Raw genomic sequence first — 15,998 nt, 5'->3', positions numbered from 1 at the left:
ATAATAAGCCAAACAAGACAAAATACAGACCAAAAAGGGATCAAAGCTACTCAGCTACCTTGGAGAAAAGCAGAGTTCACAAATGTTTTTATTTATGCTTTTTATACATTAAATCTGGTAATTTATCTTAAACAGTCTTTTAGGGTGCATCTTATTCTTGAAATTGCTTCACTCTTTTAGCAGCTGTTAAGATAAATAGGAACATCCCTCAGGCATGTATTGACAGCCAGCAGCAACTTATCTTTAAAAAGAGTATAAAAATTAAGACTGACATTTGTACGGAAAACTGATTGAATAGGAACAGCTTGTTTCAGATAGATACTATTTTAATACAAGACTGAAAAAGGATTCATTCTGTATTCCACTGATGAGTATCCGAGTCTCAGCTGAAACCCTGCCTGGAGTACTTGGGTCCACACTTTTTGAAAAAATGAGAAACACAAACATCTACTTCAGTCCCTGAGCAATGTCAACTCAGTTAGCAGCCATTTCAGATCAAACAAGCTTTCAAAAGTTCACACAATTGGAACTGGCTAAATAATTTTCATTTGTTTCACTTTGGAAAACTAAAAGCTAGAAATGCTGCTTGTATGTTTGATTTAAGCCACTTACTTATAAGCAGGAGATGATACAACCATGAGTGTCAGAGAAGGTACTACTACTGCAGCAGGCTAAGTAAGATCAAATTCCTCCTTGCCTTTTGCTAGAACTGATGGGTCAACTGCTTGCTTAATCCAGCCTTAGTAAAAAGGTTATAGTTGCTAAAATAAACTAAGCAGCAGAAGAGTATATTACATAGTTCTATTTTAAATGCATTATCAATATCCCTTTTGGAGTGGATAACTGTATCTTCAGATCCTATTTCAGTCTCATTTCTGCTTCACGATACTGAATGTATGCTTTCAAGGAGTGCCAAGTAGTAGTTTAATTTAAACATACCGAGTGCAATTGTTAGACACAGGATGATGCAGCATTTTCATATTGCTAGGTTCAGTAATACAGGAGATTTATCTGAGCAAACACTTACTTAGCTTGCCAGGATACTGTAAACTAGAGGAGGCTTTCATCTCACAGTTAGCAGTTCTGGTACTCACCTAACTCAGAGAGGCAGATGCAGAAGCCTAGATAGATAAAGGCAGGCTCAGCATGAGTCAGCACCTATTTGTACTTGACAAGGAGGCATTGTCATTAGAAGACGTTTAATTCTTTTAGTACTGATCGAAAAGAACTACCAGCTGCTCACATCTAACAACTGAACATCTCCCGTGATTTCCACTACGTTGATCTTTTCAAGTTGTTTAAAACGATGCTTGTACTCCAGAATGTGAACACCATTAACAGCAACTTTGAACTGGTGGGCATCACAGAAAATGATCATCTGAAAAGCAAGAGGAGAAACAGTTAAGTTTTAAGCTGGGGTTAAGACATGAAAAACAACCTGATGATCTAGCCTAGAGTTGGGCAAGCCCTGCTTCTGTTATAAAGAACGTTTAACACAAAAGAAGCATTTTAAAAACTGGAACTTCAATAAAATTCACGGAGTAACTCAAGTTGGAAGGTGCCCATAAAGATCATTGAGTCCAACTCAAAATTCATTCTGAGCACAGGCTGAATTCTTGCAACTATTTAAAAAGAAAACTGTCATTAAAACCAAGTCAAATCTCTTCTCCCTATGGTTGCATTTAAGCCTAAATATTCTCAAGACATCGAAATGCAGGAATGGCAGTTTTATTGAAATCTGTACTAGTGACATGGCATTTAAGCACGACTGCTAATCCTTTTGGCAGAATTACCAATTTGATGCTATGTTTCAGTTAATCTTACCTCAAAGTACATCCCTGCACTGAAAGGGAAGTTGGCCGCTTCCTTTTCCTCTTCTCCCCAGCTGTCATGAAGGTATGAGTTTCTTACAAAAACTTGATTTTTCACTCGGGGATTCAGATGTAACGCAATGTCCTTTGAGTCACTTGATTTCAGATTTATTGCAAAGCTGAAAGATATTTTTTAAAAGTTTACTATACCAAGGGTTTATAAACATGATGCAGTAGTCCACGCTGTTTACCAAGCCCTTAGCCAATACTCATAACTGTTATAGAGCCAGGGCCGTGATTCACCTGAAGAGCCAAGCAGGCAGTTAACATGCATTTGTCTCCTTCACATGGAAACCTTTGCTGGAGGCAGCAACTGTAGGACATGACCCTGCTAGATCTGCTTCACTACTCTCGGCTTTCTGTTCATGTCTCAGCAGGGAGGTATTGAGCCAAGTGGGCCAAGTGCTGCTCCCCTACAGCAGCACTAGGAAGCAGCATTCTCACAGAAACATATGGTGCTACTTGCTCCACTATCTCCTTCTCTTAACTCGGGCAGTGGAGAGTGGGAGGCTTTGTTTTACCTAAAGACATTGTATTCTTTCTGCCAACAAACTGGTTAGACTCCAAGGAAATTTTGAGGATTCTCTCCGTACATTTAAGATTGGTGGGACACCATGCATACAAAGTGTTACTCTGTAGGCAGCATAGCTCTGCCCAGGCCAAATGAATACTCTGCAATCTCACAACATGAGCACAACACAGGGTTCCTAAAGGGGAGCTCTGGAGAAGAGTTGATCAGAGGGAAGAGTCATTCAAATTTAAATGAATGCTTCAACCTGTGGCAAAGACCTCACTGCATTTGAAGAAGAAGAAATATTCCTCCCTGACAAATTAGCTCCAGCTGTCAGGTTATTTCCCTTTGAGAAGCCTAGAATTGCTTAGTCCAGATACGAAATACAGCAACAGCCACACTTCCAAGCTGTGAAGTCCTCTTTTTTCACTGAGAAAAAGGAACATCTACAACTGTATGAGCTGAGTGAAAGACATTAAACAACTCACAATCTCTTTAAAAAAATATACGTTCAAAAGGACAAACACAAAGAGCAGACAACCTGCAATGCTTTAACTTTAAACACCCAAAAGCCTCTTCACATTTACAAGCAGTACATTCAGCACTTGAAATGTGCTAATAAGCTTTTCAAGCCAAAAGCAGGAAAACAAATGCTACTGTCTAAGTATTAATTATCCTGTCCAACTTAAAGTCCATTCAAACTTTGTTGATGAGATTTCTAGACCTTGGATTCCAGTATTAATATGAACTGAGTGCTGTTCAGCTGCAAGGAAGATAGGTGCTCTGAGGAAGCAGTACACACAGTATAAAAAGCCTGCTTCTCATCATTTGCAATAATTGCTTCATTTTTAGGCATGCTTCTGCAGAGCCAAAACCACCCTTCAAGCAAAGGGCATGCTGAAGCACAGACATTTCCTCTGCTCCATTTTGACCGCTGGCGCTCCCCCTTCCCCCCCCCCTCCTTTAAATCATGTTGGGAAAATAACTTCTTTGCAACACATTGTTCCTAATTTGCTATCATCAAAATTATAGCTCATACTCCCTTACCAGCTTTCATCACTCAGTTGTTGTCAGTTAGACACCATGCTTATACAGTCCCCGAGGAGGCTGTCCGAGAAGTATTCAGACAAACGTTGTAACATGCAACATTTGAGCACACCAGCAAGTCATCTAACTCACTCATTTTCCACCTACTTCTGCCAGTTCCCTTACCCTTGGATCTCTTTAGAATAAAAGCTGTCTTTGTACAATGTGTGCTCACATGCCTTGCACAATGGAAACCCTGAACAGACACAAAATCTTGCAACTGATGCAGATTTAGTCGGTAAGACGCTCTTGTTTTACGTTCACTTTTCACAACGGAGCTGCTCTTTTAGGTCCTCTCTAAAGCGGTATCCTGCAGGTTCCTGAGAAAACAGCACTGTAGTTTCAGATGATTCCAGGCGCAAAGTTGCAAATGAGTAAGGATATACTGAGGCTATGGAAAAGCCTACTCGTTCTCAAGAGTAGCTGAGTTAAATAGCAGAAAAATTCAGTAACACTCACCTCTTTGGGTTTTTATTCACTTCTCCTCTAATGGCAACTGTGCATCCTGGACGAAGTGCGGTATCAAGTTTCCCAACGTAAGGAACTCCCTGGAAGTACACCACCAGTAAAAATTTTGACAGTGACTTAGTTTTTTCAATACACAAGCTGAGCTTTACTATGGCAGGAAAAAAATTGGCCTACAATTGCAAATCTGCACTTATAGCTAAAGTTATTCCTACCAACATGTTCTGGGATACTAATACTATAGTGGAAAAGTGACACTGAGATAAACATATCAATGTGTTGGATTTCTTTACCACCCTTGGTTCAAAATAAACATTTACAACTACTTCTGCCACCACTAATGGTGGAAAGATGGGGGGGGCAGGGGGGGAAGCAAGCACAAAACTCCCTGCACTGATTTAAATTTGTATCAAATAATTATTCAGATACAGACATCCCAACCTCTCCTCTCTGAAAGCTTCAGTTATGCTTTAAGAATAAGACACATGCTAGGTGTGTAGTCCCACAGTTATATTAAGTACTAGAAGCAGGGTCACCGAGTATTCTGTCCTCCTGGCACCAGTTCATGATGATAGATAGTGCAAGTATTTTAACTTGCCTTTTTTTTTTCCATTGTGTTAGAAGTTATTTTGATCAGGGAAAAGGAGTGAATGCAGAATTACTTTATTTTTTTGTTGAAGTCCACCACTTGCAAGTGACAATATTGCACGTTATTTGGTTTTGAAAAGAAGACTGAAGAAAGCAGACTGTCAAGTGACAAGGCAACTAAAATCATGGCACTCTCTGCAACTTCACCTTCTCCACAAATTCTATTTGTACATATTCCTGGCTTCCAACCCCTTTTCAGTTTGAATGTGGTCCTTACTCCAGTCTGGATACTGTTCACCTGTACAGCTTTTTGCAAAAAGACGAGCACTCACTCTGTCTATGGTCCATGCTAGCTGGGTGCAAGTTTCAACCCTAAGGTGCGATGCTTGCATCCAGCCACCTGAAGTGTATACAGGGTAAGCATGGATCTGTCAGCAAGAGGAAGATGTAGCCAGACAGGTTCCGAGATACACACATTAACATAAGGCCATTTGACGTAACATGACTGCAAAATACTTTTGTTTGGCAGGTATTCCCTAAGGCAGAGAAAACTAAGTATGCTTATTCGAATGGTGATTCGGTCCTTTAAAATTTCAGGTACCTCACTTTTTATTTCTCTGTTTATGGCTGTGGATGCTGTGTTTATCTTTTGGGTTTTCTAAATGATTTAACAAATAGCCTCACTTTCACTAGCAGCAGCAAAGAGGATTACTCTCTACAAAACCTCACTGATGATCATCTCCCAGTAGATTCTTGATTCCCTTGTTCTGTGCATGTTTTTCCACGAATAACCAAGATGGTTTTATTTCAATTTTTTTTACTCTTCACATTTGCCACAAGTCTACACAAGACACTTACAAATTGTGAACCATCTGGCATTTCCCCCTACAAGAGAAAACAAACAACATTAACTAGCTTATCAGACAGCAGGGACATTCATTCAACCTCTTACAAACATACATACATTTTCTGTGTTTATCTTTGTTACTCCTAGAGATGATGGCCGAGAGCCTTGTAAAGACTGCAGGAAGAGAGATATTTAGATGTCACTGCTAACATCATAGAAGGTTAACATAAAATTGGTTTAGAACAGTATAAGGATCTGTGCTGCTTTGAAGGGTGAACTGCTAACATGGAAATTTAGGGCTATGGTAAAGAAAAAGACAGCCAAACCCCTATAAACCAAGGAAAAGCCCTGAAGATCACAAGTGCTGAAGCCAAATCAAGATTTCTAAAGACCACCTCATTAGAGTTTGAATCTTTATTTAACAGTCTGAGCACTGTTAACCCCTTAGCAACTGAGGGTACCCACTGAGCTTTCCTCGCTGGGGTAGGAATACCAGCAGGGCAGGTCCACACAGGGGGCCCTGGGATTCTAAGCTGTCCCCTGCATCCCTGTCCCTTCCCACAGGAAAGGCAGACAAGCAATATGGCCATGCAGAGATACAGTTCCAGCCTAGCCCTGGCAGACTGGGACCCATAAAAGTCTGTACGTTGGCTTTGCTAATCATCAGTGAGTAGACGTTCCTTTAAAGCTTGAACCCCATTTTGTTCAGGCCCAAACCTCCACCTTCTATCAACACAGTTATTAGTCTGCTAACCTGAGTTAGACCTGACATTTGGCAGCAAGAGACCCAAGCTTTGCCCACAATGTAGTGAGGAAGGGGCAGAAGAGACCCAGAATATTACACAGGAGTAGGTAGGCTGCCTTAGAGAGTGGCAGGAAGAAAGGGAAAAGGTATTCACCTTCTGTATCTCCCTGGAAGTTATCACCTTCCATTTCGGCTCTGAAAGTCTCACCCTTCCAGAGCAGAAGGATCTCTCCTTCTGCACAGGGGGAAAATGTTGTTCAGCTCCTCCCTGTTGGTCTACTTTCTCTAGCAGACGTGTCAGCACAGCACTGCCTTTGCTTTAAATTCACTGCAGTTTGGTCCAAGTGCAAGTCGAGGCACCAAGTCTTCGAGAAAGGACATCTCTTCTCACCCCCCAGAAATAAACGTATTCTCCTACTTACCACTTCATTCAACAATTCAGTCACTTTAGCAGGAAAAACAGCCATTCCAGCTGTGGCTGAACTTGGCATTTGGAGCCAAGCAACAAGTTCCAGCCATGGCTGAACTTGTCACTTAGAAGCACTGAATACTGAGAGTTCATTTTGGAGCTCAGCAGTATTTGAAAAGTCTAATCCACTCGTAGATCCAGTATCCAATCAATTCTTATACCAACCGTCCTGTTAACTTTGTAAGCTGTAAACTGTCACCCTTTTGCCCCTAACCTCAAGACTAAAATGGGAAGACAGAGATCCTTACATGAGACTCGCATGTTGAAATGCCAGGGGAAAAAAATCTTGTTACTGAGGTTAGACTGCGTAGCTGCTTTTCTTTACTTCCTTTTCACCATAAATCCTACTCTGTAGTTTAGCCAGAGAGAAAAAAAGGAATCAAACAAGTCAGCTGCCTATATAACTTACATTAGAAACAAAATCTATAGTTTTGATCTGCACTTTGCCATATATTCCAAGAGTATCTATTCTTTCAAGGCTAATTCTGTGGTTGTAGAGCAGCAAGTGCTTCTTGTTTACAGTCACCTAAAGAGACAGGAAACAAAGTAGAAAAATTGTATTAAACATACATTACACCAGCCGTGTATCAAATTGTACGCATGTATCTCTCTTTTACACTGGTTTGGTACAGAAGCAGGTAGTGTCCTAGAAATTTCAGAGCAACTAAGTTTAGCTTATCCATGATTCAGGCTCTCTTTCCATCCCTATGAGGGAGATTTATTTGCCTATGCTAAAATTTGCATTTCACACCTTTTGTTTCTATCACCTGATCACTTACCAATGTGGTATTACCAATCTGATAGAATCTATTGCAGTCTAACAGAGCAAGACAAATACACCTCACATGTTTCCTCCAAGAAGACCGTTCTACACTAGTCACAAAACAGGTTTATCCTAAGGTCAGCCCTTTGCACATAAGAGAAGGGTGGAGTAGCCATTAGCCACGGCAGGAAGTTACTCGCCTACTCATCCAACTTAGAGGGGAGCAATACAAAATTAAAGGTCTGATTTACTTAGCACCTCTTTAAAGAAAAGCTTCTAAACTTTTCTGTAGTTAGACTATACCTAGGTAACAGAGAAACCAAGGCTTCCAACTATTTACTGTAAGAATACAAAATGCCTCTCTTTTATTGGCCTGACACGGATAAAGAATCAACCCAGACTCACCTGAAATTTATCCTTTAAGATCATGATGACAATCTCAAATGACTTCCCTTTTTGAAAGGGCATCTTGTAAGTGATCTCCTCCCAGCCCCATTTTTCCTGCTCCAGTGTGTTGCAAACAATGCAGCCAGACCTTTTGAAGCGGGGGTTGAAATGAAACGCCACATCAGCTCGAGGCTTTATGCTGCTGCCACACTGTAAATCCACCTGGAACCTAATCATAAAAATAAGACAAACCATATTCAGGTCAGTCTGTCAAGAAATCACCTAGAAGTTCGATATACTCGTGTTTTACTGTGAAGCCAAGCCTCAGAACAGGCAGACACAATAAGTGTTGTTGGGTAAGGAAAAAACCCCAAATGTGTATTTGCCCAACTCCTACACATTTGTGAAAGGTTGTCCCATGATTTATTGCTATGAATTAAAATATTTAAGTATTTATTTAATGGTCATCATTCATATCACGTAAGCTCCTCACTTACTGTGTTCCCTACCTTCCCTCCCATCATCTTCAGTGGAATAACCAAATAAACCTTGGGCAAAGTCAGGGAACAGAACCCCATACTGGGTGTTGCAGAAGGCACTACCTAGCTCAAACAGAGTCTAATACGAAGTGTTAGTAGCAAGGCCTGTTAAAGCCTTGGGCTGCAAACTGTGGGCTTTCACCTAGATATGCTGACTGTATGCTGCACTCCTACCTAGCTACATGGAAGAAAGCCCTGAAACCAGTGCAAAACAGAAAGATAAGGTAGCCGCAACTGTTAGCAGAAGCTGTATCCATTCAGATAAGAGAAGGAATGTCTCACCTGGAGACAAAGGATCCAATAAAGAACAAGAAGACCCCAGACCCAAATATTGCTATTGGACCAAACCATCACATGAGGGGAGGAGAACTTAAGTTGTAAGGGTATAATTGCCCAGGGATTTCTTTGTTCAGGGTCCCTCTCCGGAGGCACCCAGCTTGAGCTGTCATTTACCACTGTTCCACTCAATAAATCCGTCTGGCGTACATCATGTCAAAGATTCTGCTTTGGGGAAACCTAGGGTTGAGCCTGAGGGGAGAGAACATGCCTGAGAGAGAGTGAGCGTGTGGGGAGTCGAAAAGGAGCACCCGTCAGCTCAGTGGAGCTGCCCACTGCGAAGGGACTCCAGTCCTAGGAGTTAAAGCCTCAGGTGGTGTGTGCGTGACTCCCTGAATGGCGCGTGAATGCTGGGGCAGAGGCTGCTCCTTTAACACTGGGCACACGCACTAGTTCATACCTCCTTATCCCAGTTTAAGTTAATTCCTTCACACAACACATTCAGTTATCAACTTTGGTAGTCTCAGATAACCTCTTTAGACAAGCAGACACATGCTATGACAGGGGAAAAAAATCGCCAAAGCGGGCAAAGCAAAAAGAGAGAAGAGAGGATGAGCAGAAGGCAAAACAACAGTTCATCCTCCACTTCGCATCACAAAGCTTTCATTAACCACTTAAGCCTGCATTTTGATGCTGTCGCAAGGATTTAGATCAAGCCTTTCTGTGCCATCATAAATAGGACCCCTGGAAACCTTTTATCCATTACATCCCTGTTCACATGATGACACTGCAAAAAGTGACACTGTAGCCACTACCTGTCTGCATCATCAGGAACAGTCCCATGTATCACAATCAGTTTTCCAGGAACAAGGCCACCAAGTATTGTCCCAACATATGGAATGATCTAGAAGAAGAAAAAAAAAAAAGAGGAAAAAAAGATTCAAATAACATTTTGTGATGGAGGCAAAAAACCCCACAACATATTTAAAAATAATATTCTAACACTTAATTATGTGGTGCTCTAGCACATTAAAAGAAACACAACTAGCATTTCATTTAAAAGAAACAGTAGCAGAGCACTAAATACCCACCACAACAGGAAGGAAAAAACCCAGCAGATTTTCACCTATGAAAACCAAGCTTCACAGATAAAACTAAAATTTCCAGCCTCCATTCCTAGGTCTCAAGTGAAGAGTGGTAATATTTTATTCCCTCACTTTTAATAAAGAGGATTAACTTCAAATTAGGTCATTGCCAAGGGCTGATTATTATCAGCCCCTTGCTGGTAGCAGCAGGCACTTTCCACAACCCTTCTGACCCCAGACTACAGCAGCTGCCTTTTTGCTGGTTCTCACTCCATTTTGGAAAACAATGATGGGAAAAGAAGAGACTATGTCACAAAGTGTCGTCTTAGTAAAAACTGCACAACAAACACAACAAAATGCCTCATCCTCAAAATACCTCAAAAAAAGGGTAGACATGGCACTTTGTGACATGGTTTAGTGGGCATGGTGGTGTTGGGTTGATGGTTGGACTGATGATCTTAGAGGTCCTTTCCAATCTTAATGATTCCTAGTTTTTACTTGCATCATAAATGATCCAGCCACCAAGCCAGGAGGCGTGGGGTTGCTACTCTACCCTTAATTGGTTTAGTGGTGGACTTGGTAATGTTAGGTTAATGGGTGGACTGGATGATCTTAAAGGTCTTCTCCAACCTAAACGATTCTATGATTCTATGATCCTAATGAGCTAAGAACTGCAAGGTGCACTGAAACAGCCCTGTTCAGGGGTCTTGGTCTTTATGGTATCTATGGTATGCAGTCTGGCTCAAAGCCTGCCTATTTTTCCTTCTGCATCAATTGCTGGAGAAGGTAACACATCCACATTATGCTAAACTGAAATGGCAACATGGTAGGAGTTGTTAAGCCATATGAGAGGACATGTCAGTTAAAATAAAAGCCCCAAACACCCCAGCACAGCTCTCTGGCAGAGACTCAGACATGCTGACAGAAGCCCTAGCCTGACTATCAGCTGGTGCACCCAGAATTTCAGGGAGGGAAGGGGAGCACCTTAATAGAAAACTGCAAGTTCACAGGAGACTGATCTGAAAGCAAAGCTGTAAGTCTGCATCTCATCACATGTGCTTTAGATTGAAAAAGGAATCAATGGTAGCAAATGTTGCATTTGCTCTGGTTAACAGACAAAAATTTCTGCCAAGGCTGGTTTTGTTGTTTTTTTTTCTTTTTCCCAAAAAATCCCTCATCTATGGAACAGTGTATAAGATTTTAGGACATCTTTGAAATGAAAGATCAGCTGCAAACAACAGTTCCAGTAATTTAACAACAAAAACCAAACAGCCTGGAAATACTGCTCTTGAATGGAATATTGACCCATAACAGGATAAGCTTTGATTTTTTAAATATATATACATATATATCATCATGCAAAACAGGAAGATATGAAAAGGGGATGTGTTTGTTGACACTTACCCTTGTGAATTTCTGAGGAAGGGGGAATGACAGCAAAAATTGTCTAAATCCAGAGATCATTTCTGCCAGTAGATGCACAACCATTTCTGCCCTTTCTCCACTTCCCTTCTCAGCTACCTACATGCTACAGAAACCCTAATTTGCAGTCATCTTCCACATCAGGGAAAACAGACTTAAAGAACTTGCTTCTCAAGCATAAGCTCACAAATGGTCAAGTTGCTTTAAGTCTCATGTATTTTTATTGGCTTAGGCAGGTGCAGTAGAGGAGGACCAAAATGTGAAATCAAGTATTAAAAGTGAAAGAATAAATAGGCTGAAATCCCTTTGCTAGTAGCAAAGGTAGTAGCTTGGTTCCTTAATATACAAGCTGTACACAAGAGGCTCATTTTTATTCAAAGAATAAGAACAATAACTATAACTAAGAAAAAATATATCTTGATTATTTTAGTTTTAACACACTGCTTCTGAGGGGTAGGAGCTCTGAGTTGATGCAGTAGAGTAATAAATTACTGGTTCAGCCTCCAAAGACAAACCAGAGAAACATACAGACACAAGCCAGGGATGCTGGGACTTAACCACTCTAGCAGATCAAAGTTATTTACCCCTGGAAGAGAAGCTGTAGCAAAAACACTTCTTTACACTCAAAAGGATGCATTTATTTAAGAGAAAAGAAGGTTGGCCCATCAACTTTTCAGAAGCTCAGACACGGAATCTGCAAGGCCATAACAGAGCATTTCCTGAGAAATACTACAGACTTAATGAGGCTTTGTCATCACAAAACGTGCCTGTAATTTCCTCATGCCTCAAGACGTTCTTCTACTAATTTTTCCTTATTAAGAGTAATGCTTGTGACATCACATGATCTACCAGCATCCCGGCTCTCTTGCAAACCTCCAAAAAACTACCTCTGAAGCCAATTGGTCAATGTCAACCAAGTTTGAGAGGTCTTGAAGATCAAGTTCTTTCTAATATCTGCCAGTTTTCATAAAACAAGAGGATAGATCATGGTCTTACAGAGGAAAGGACTGTGATAACACAGCTTTCATCCAGTTTGCTGGGTAGCAGACAGCTGCCCCATCAGATGGGGCATGACAACACTTCTTGCCAGACAGGTGGAGTAAAGGGCATAAAGAAGAAAGCAGGATTTTCTGGATGATTCAGAACAGTACAGTAGTGAAGAAGTCTCAGACTCACTCAAACCTGTAATAAAGCTCAAGTTTTGCTGCTCATGGAACAATTCACTGAAACAGTGAAATCTTCATAGCCTGTCTTCTTCCATCCCTACTAAGTTCACCTTGTGGTACCACACAGGTGACAAAATCACAAAAGGGCTGAGGTTGGAAGACACCTCTGGTGTCAATGCGTTGCTCAAAGCAAGGTCAGATAGAGCACATTGCACTGGCCTTGTCTGGAGGCTGTCCTGAGATCATCGGCACAATCTTTCCCAATTCTGCCTCCATATTCCGATCCCAAATACTCACTCTTATTCCCACCTTAGACTCTTGACCCCTAAGCCCTAGTTTACCCCTTTATATTCTCCAGCCTGGTCTTGTCACCCATCATACTTATCAGTCCCCTTGCAGCCATCCAATTCAGCTGAACTCTTACTCTCTACCTTATGCAGATCATTTGTCCTAAACACCTCATAACCCTCCTCTTCACAACTCCTCTCCCACCAAAATCCCCATCTACCAACTTTCATCCTCCCTTTCCTTCTGCAGTTCAGTCCTTCCACCTTCTAGTTACTTGCCACACAGCTTTCCTTCCTTTCCCAGCTGGGTTCTTTGAAGAAGGTTGAAGCTATCCCCCCGTCATCCCTTACTCTATCCAATTTGCAAGCAGTGAACATACAGTGGGATTGAACAATCAGATTTACTGAGGGCACAGGTGTGTATCAGTGCAAAGCTGCAGTAGATAAGGAAGTCCTGTGCAGATCTGCACTACTGTACACTCCACATAGATACTCTACAGGCTTTTAATATTTTTGAAGAGAATGTTAAAAATACTACTTCCTGCAGGCTCAAAGGAACTACCTTTTTAAAGATAACAATGAAAAGCACAGCTCCAGCCCACCCCTTCAGCCACATGGCATTGTCAGGCTGCTGTCCCAGATCATGAGAATACCAGAGCTTTTCAGAGAAAGTCTCAAGACTCTAAGCTAGTCTAACAACATTGTGTCAAATCCACTCTCTGCAATGGCTGAAACGTGTTATCCCAAGTCTTCCTTACAAAGCAGGACTTATTGTAAGGTTAAGATATGAACTATCAAAAAAGATTCCAAGTTTAATTGTTCAGAAGTTACAAGCACCACAAAAAAAAACATTTCACAAGTGCTGCCAGGCACCACCCGTGTTTACAGAAAATTAGGAGTGAAAACACTGCTTATCATATTTTCACCTTTGATCCAGCACATTCTGCAAAAATGCCAGACATTCAATAAGCTCTGTATGAAAAAGGATTACCCTCCATGGCCGACAGAACAAACTTCCCGTTTTGGAAGTCCATTTGCTTACAGCACAATTTCTAAACACCACCAGCTCCTAGTGTCACCTGTGATGTTCCTCCTCAAATACCTGAGCAATGCAAAGAATTCTCAGTAACACCCCTCACTGTGCAAAACAGTAAAAGTACCAACTATTGACACAAAATAGCAAAGTCCCATTTCCCAAGGGAGAAGTTGTTGACATGACAGGGGAGTTACCGGGTTACTGATTCTATTCTGCGGTCCATCCAAGGACATCATCTTCCCTCCTGCAGTTTCAGTTCGTCAGTTCCACGTGACCACCGCTGGAGCGTACTTAAAGGACTGACTGGTCGGGCAGCACCAAAGGAGGAATCCCTTTGAAGAAACAAAACTTTTAATCAGAAAGAAACAAAGTGATACTATATGAAGTGAAACCATCCCAGGTAATACTTTAAACAGCACAAGAAATTATGCAAACATCTTTCCAATAAATTTCCTGGAGTTTTGAAATACAAAAATTAAAGGCTTGCTTAAAGAAATAAGGTGCCACCCTAACAAGGGACAGTGCACACAGGTACACAATGTCATCAGCAGCTTCCTCAGATTATGTATACTGAGACAGAATCCCATGTAAAAATCATCTTTGTACAGGGGAACACTGATAACTCAAGTGCCCCTCAGCTGGGCCCTAATAGCCCTCCATTTGCAGCTGACCCCTGCCTGCAGAGAGGGAAAAGATAAACAGTACAAAAGCAATTTTTCAAAGACAAACAAACAGCCATTTCTGTTTCCTTTAACACCTTCTGTGCTATCCCCAGACTTCCCAAAGCAGACAAGCCCTAGGGGCTGAGCTTGCTTTTTCCAGTTTTATCTTACATAAAGTTAAGAGATACTAGGCAAAGACATAGCAGGGAAGCAAAAGGTATTTTGTTTCTTCCTCCAACACATATAAACCCTGAACACTCGCATTAAATGCACAGCATTAATAAGAAATGAAACAATAGTTTGTGAGTATATCCAGCTACACAAAATTCAGGGCCCAACTGAAACAACTAAGTAACTATTTCTTGCACATTCTGGAGAAGTAACTTAAGATAGCACGCAAACTGTGTGGTGATGAAAGGCAGACAGGGAAAAAGTCAAAGGTGAGGGTTCTAGCATCATTACTGCGTGCCAACTGCTAGCAAGATTAAAAGAAAAAAAAAAGAAAAAAAAAAACAAAACCAAAAACCACCACCAAAACACAAACCCAACGTCTGTGACCTGTTCCACAGGGCCCTGGGGTTAATCTTCTGCAATGATTCAACAGAGTGGCCCATTGCAACATCTGCCTTATTCTGTTGGAGATTTGGGCCAGAAGGGTATTAGCTCTCCAACTTAAGACCAGCACTAGAATGCAATTCAGAGAACATAAGGTGCATATGCTGCGTAACTGTTTTGCCCCTTTGATCTTCTCATGGGATACCACCGTCAATTCACAACAGGAATGTGCAAAGACAGGCAAATTTCATTATTTTCATTTTAAAAAGGAAGAAATCGATATCAAAGCAAACAATAATTCTGACTTTAGCATCGGAAAGTCCAATAGCAGACCCAAAAAAATTAAACTCACACTTACTACCCAGTGTCCAGCAGCTGCTAACTGGACTTCCCTGGGTGTGCACCAGCAATCTAGATCCTGCTGAAAGAGGATCCTGGAACAGAACTGACTGTCAGTCTTGGCAGACCAGGTGGCACTATGGAAAACTGATGGGTTGAGGGATTTTTTGTTTATTTGTTTTTTATTGAAAAGGTCACAGTAATGAGAGAAAGCTGCAATTCAGGCTCCGTTTGACAAAATAGGAGATGGGCATGCAACTGCAAGGTTCTCCTGTAACCTTCTACCAGAGGAACCACTGTCAGTACACGTTACACCAAATCTTAGGCCTGCAACACTGCGAGCGATTGTTTTCTGATTCTACTTTTGGAACTGAAAACAACAGTATGCGTTCCTGACATCTCACACACTGCAAAGCAGCTGATAACGTCTTCAACTTAAAAAACCAGGAAAACAGAAAGACCAACAACCAGCTATTACGCTGCCCCTCTGTGACATGCAGAAAATACCTTTCATGAGGGTAACTCAGGTTAGACTTTATAATCAAAGCTAGGTTTTACACCAAGGCAAACAAGATTTCCGCGAAGAGAATAAGCGAGATACTTTCTGGCTCTTTCCAAGCAGCCGAAGTACAGAACACCAGGCTATAAGCCCAACGCTACAGCACGCGAGGAGGACACAGGGCCAGTCTCACCCAGAAACCTGGGCCACTGCAGCCCTAACGCGCCCTGAGGAAGACTCGGCCCCGCCGCGGAGCTGCGCCCTCTCCCCCGCGGGCAGGCACAGGCGGGGCGGGGGGGGCGTTACGGCTCCTTTTACCGGTTCCCCCCTAACGGGCAGCCCCTTCTCTATCTGCGCAACGTACCTCCGCGCCTAGCAGCGCCCGGAGACCCGCGGGCTG

General features: G+C 41.8%; 1 protein-coding gene across 2 annotated transcripts; it reads right to left on the bottom strand.

Annotated features, from left to right (window-relative positions):
- Nucleotides 1-60: 60 nt before the first annotated feature.
- On the bottom strand, nucleotides 61-15,998 carry LGALS8 (galectin 8). Of its 2 annotated transcripts, XM_075707951.1 has the most exons (10): nucleotides 15,963-15,998; nucleotides 13,738-13,875; nucleotides 9,363-9,451; nucleotides 7,751-7,961; nucleotides 6,992-7,108; nucleotides 5,486-5,542; nucleotides 5,380-5,406; nucleotides 3,928-4,016; nucleotides 1,825-1,990; nucleotides 61-1,378 (listed from the first exon to the last, which is right to left on the bottom strand). In XM_075707951.1, the coding sequence occupies exons 2-10, from the start codon at nucleotides 13,777-13,779 to the stop codon at nucleotides 1,229-1,231; spliced, it is 948 nt and encodes a 315-aa protein (XP_075564066.1). In that variant the 5' UTR covers nucleotides 13,780-13,875; nucleotides 15,963-15,998; the 3' UTR covers nucleotides 61-1,228. The 2 variants fall into 2 exon arrangements, with proteins under 2 accessions (XP_075564066.1, XP_075564067.1); XM_075707952.1 differs by lacking the exon at nucleotides 5,486-5,542.

The sequence above is a fragment of the Pelecanus crispus genome, chromosome 3 (genome assembly GCF_030463565.1).
Source record: "Pelecanus crispus isolate bPelCri1 chromosome 3, bPelCri1.pri, whole genome shotgun sequence".
Classification (NCBI taxonomy): Eukaryota; Metazoa; Chordata; class Aves; order Pelecaniformes; family Pelecanidae; genus Pelecanus; species Pelecanus crispus.
Note: the sequence above shows the minus strand (reverse complement) of the source record. Positions and strands in the feature narration are given on the sequence as shown.

Excerpts from the sequence above, each read along its gene's own strand:
- LGALS8 (XM_075707951.1), bottom strand. The coding sequence starts at position 13,779 with ATGATGTCCTTGGATGGACCGCAGAATAGAATCAGTAACCCG. Across the intron at positions 7,962-9,362 it reads GTTCCTGATGATGCAGACAG|GTTCCAGGTGGATTTACAGT; the intron begins GTAGTGGCTACA and ends TTTTATGATTAG. Across the intron at positions 4,017-5,379 it reads TGCCAGATGGTTCACAATTT|GGAGTTCCTTACGTTGGGAA; the intron begins GTAAGTGTCTTG and ends GTGTACTTCCAG.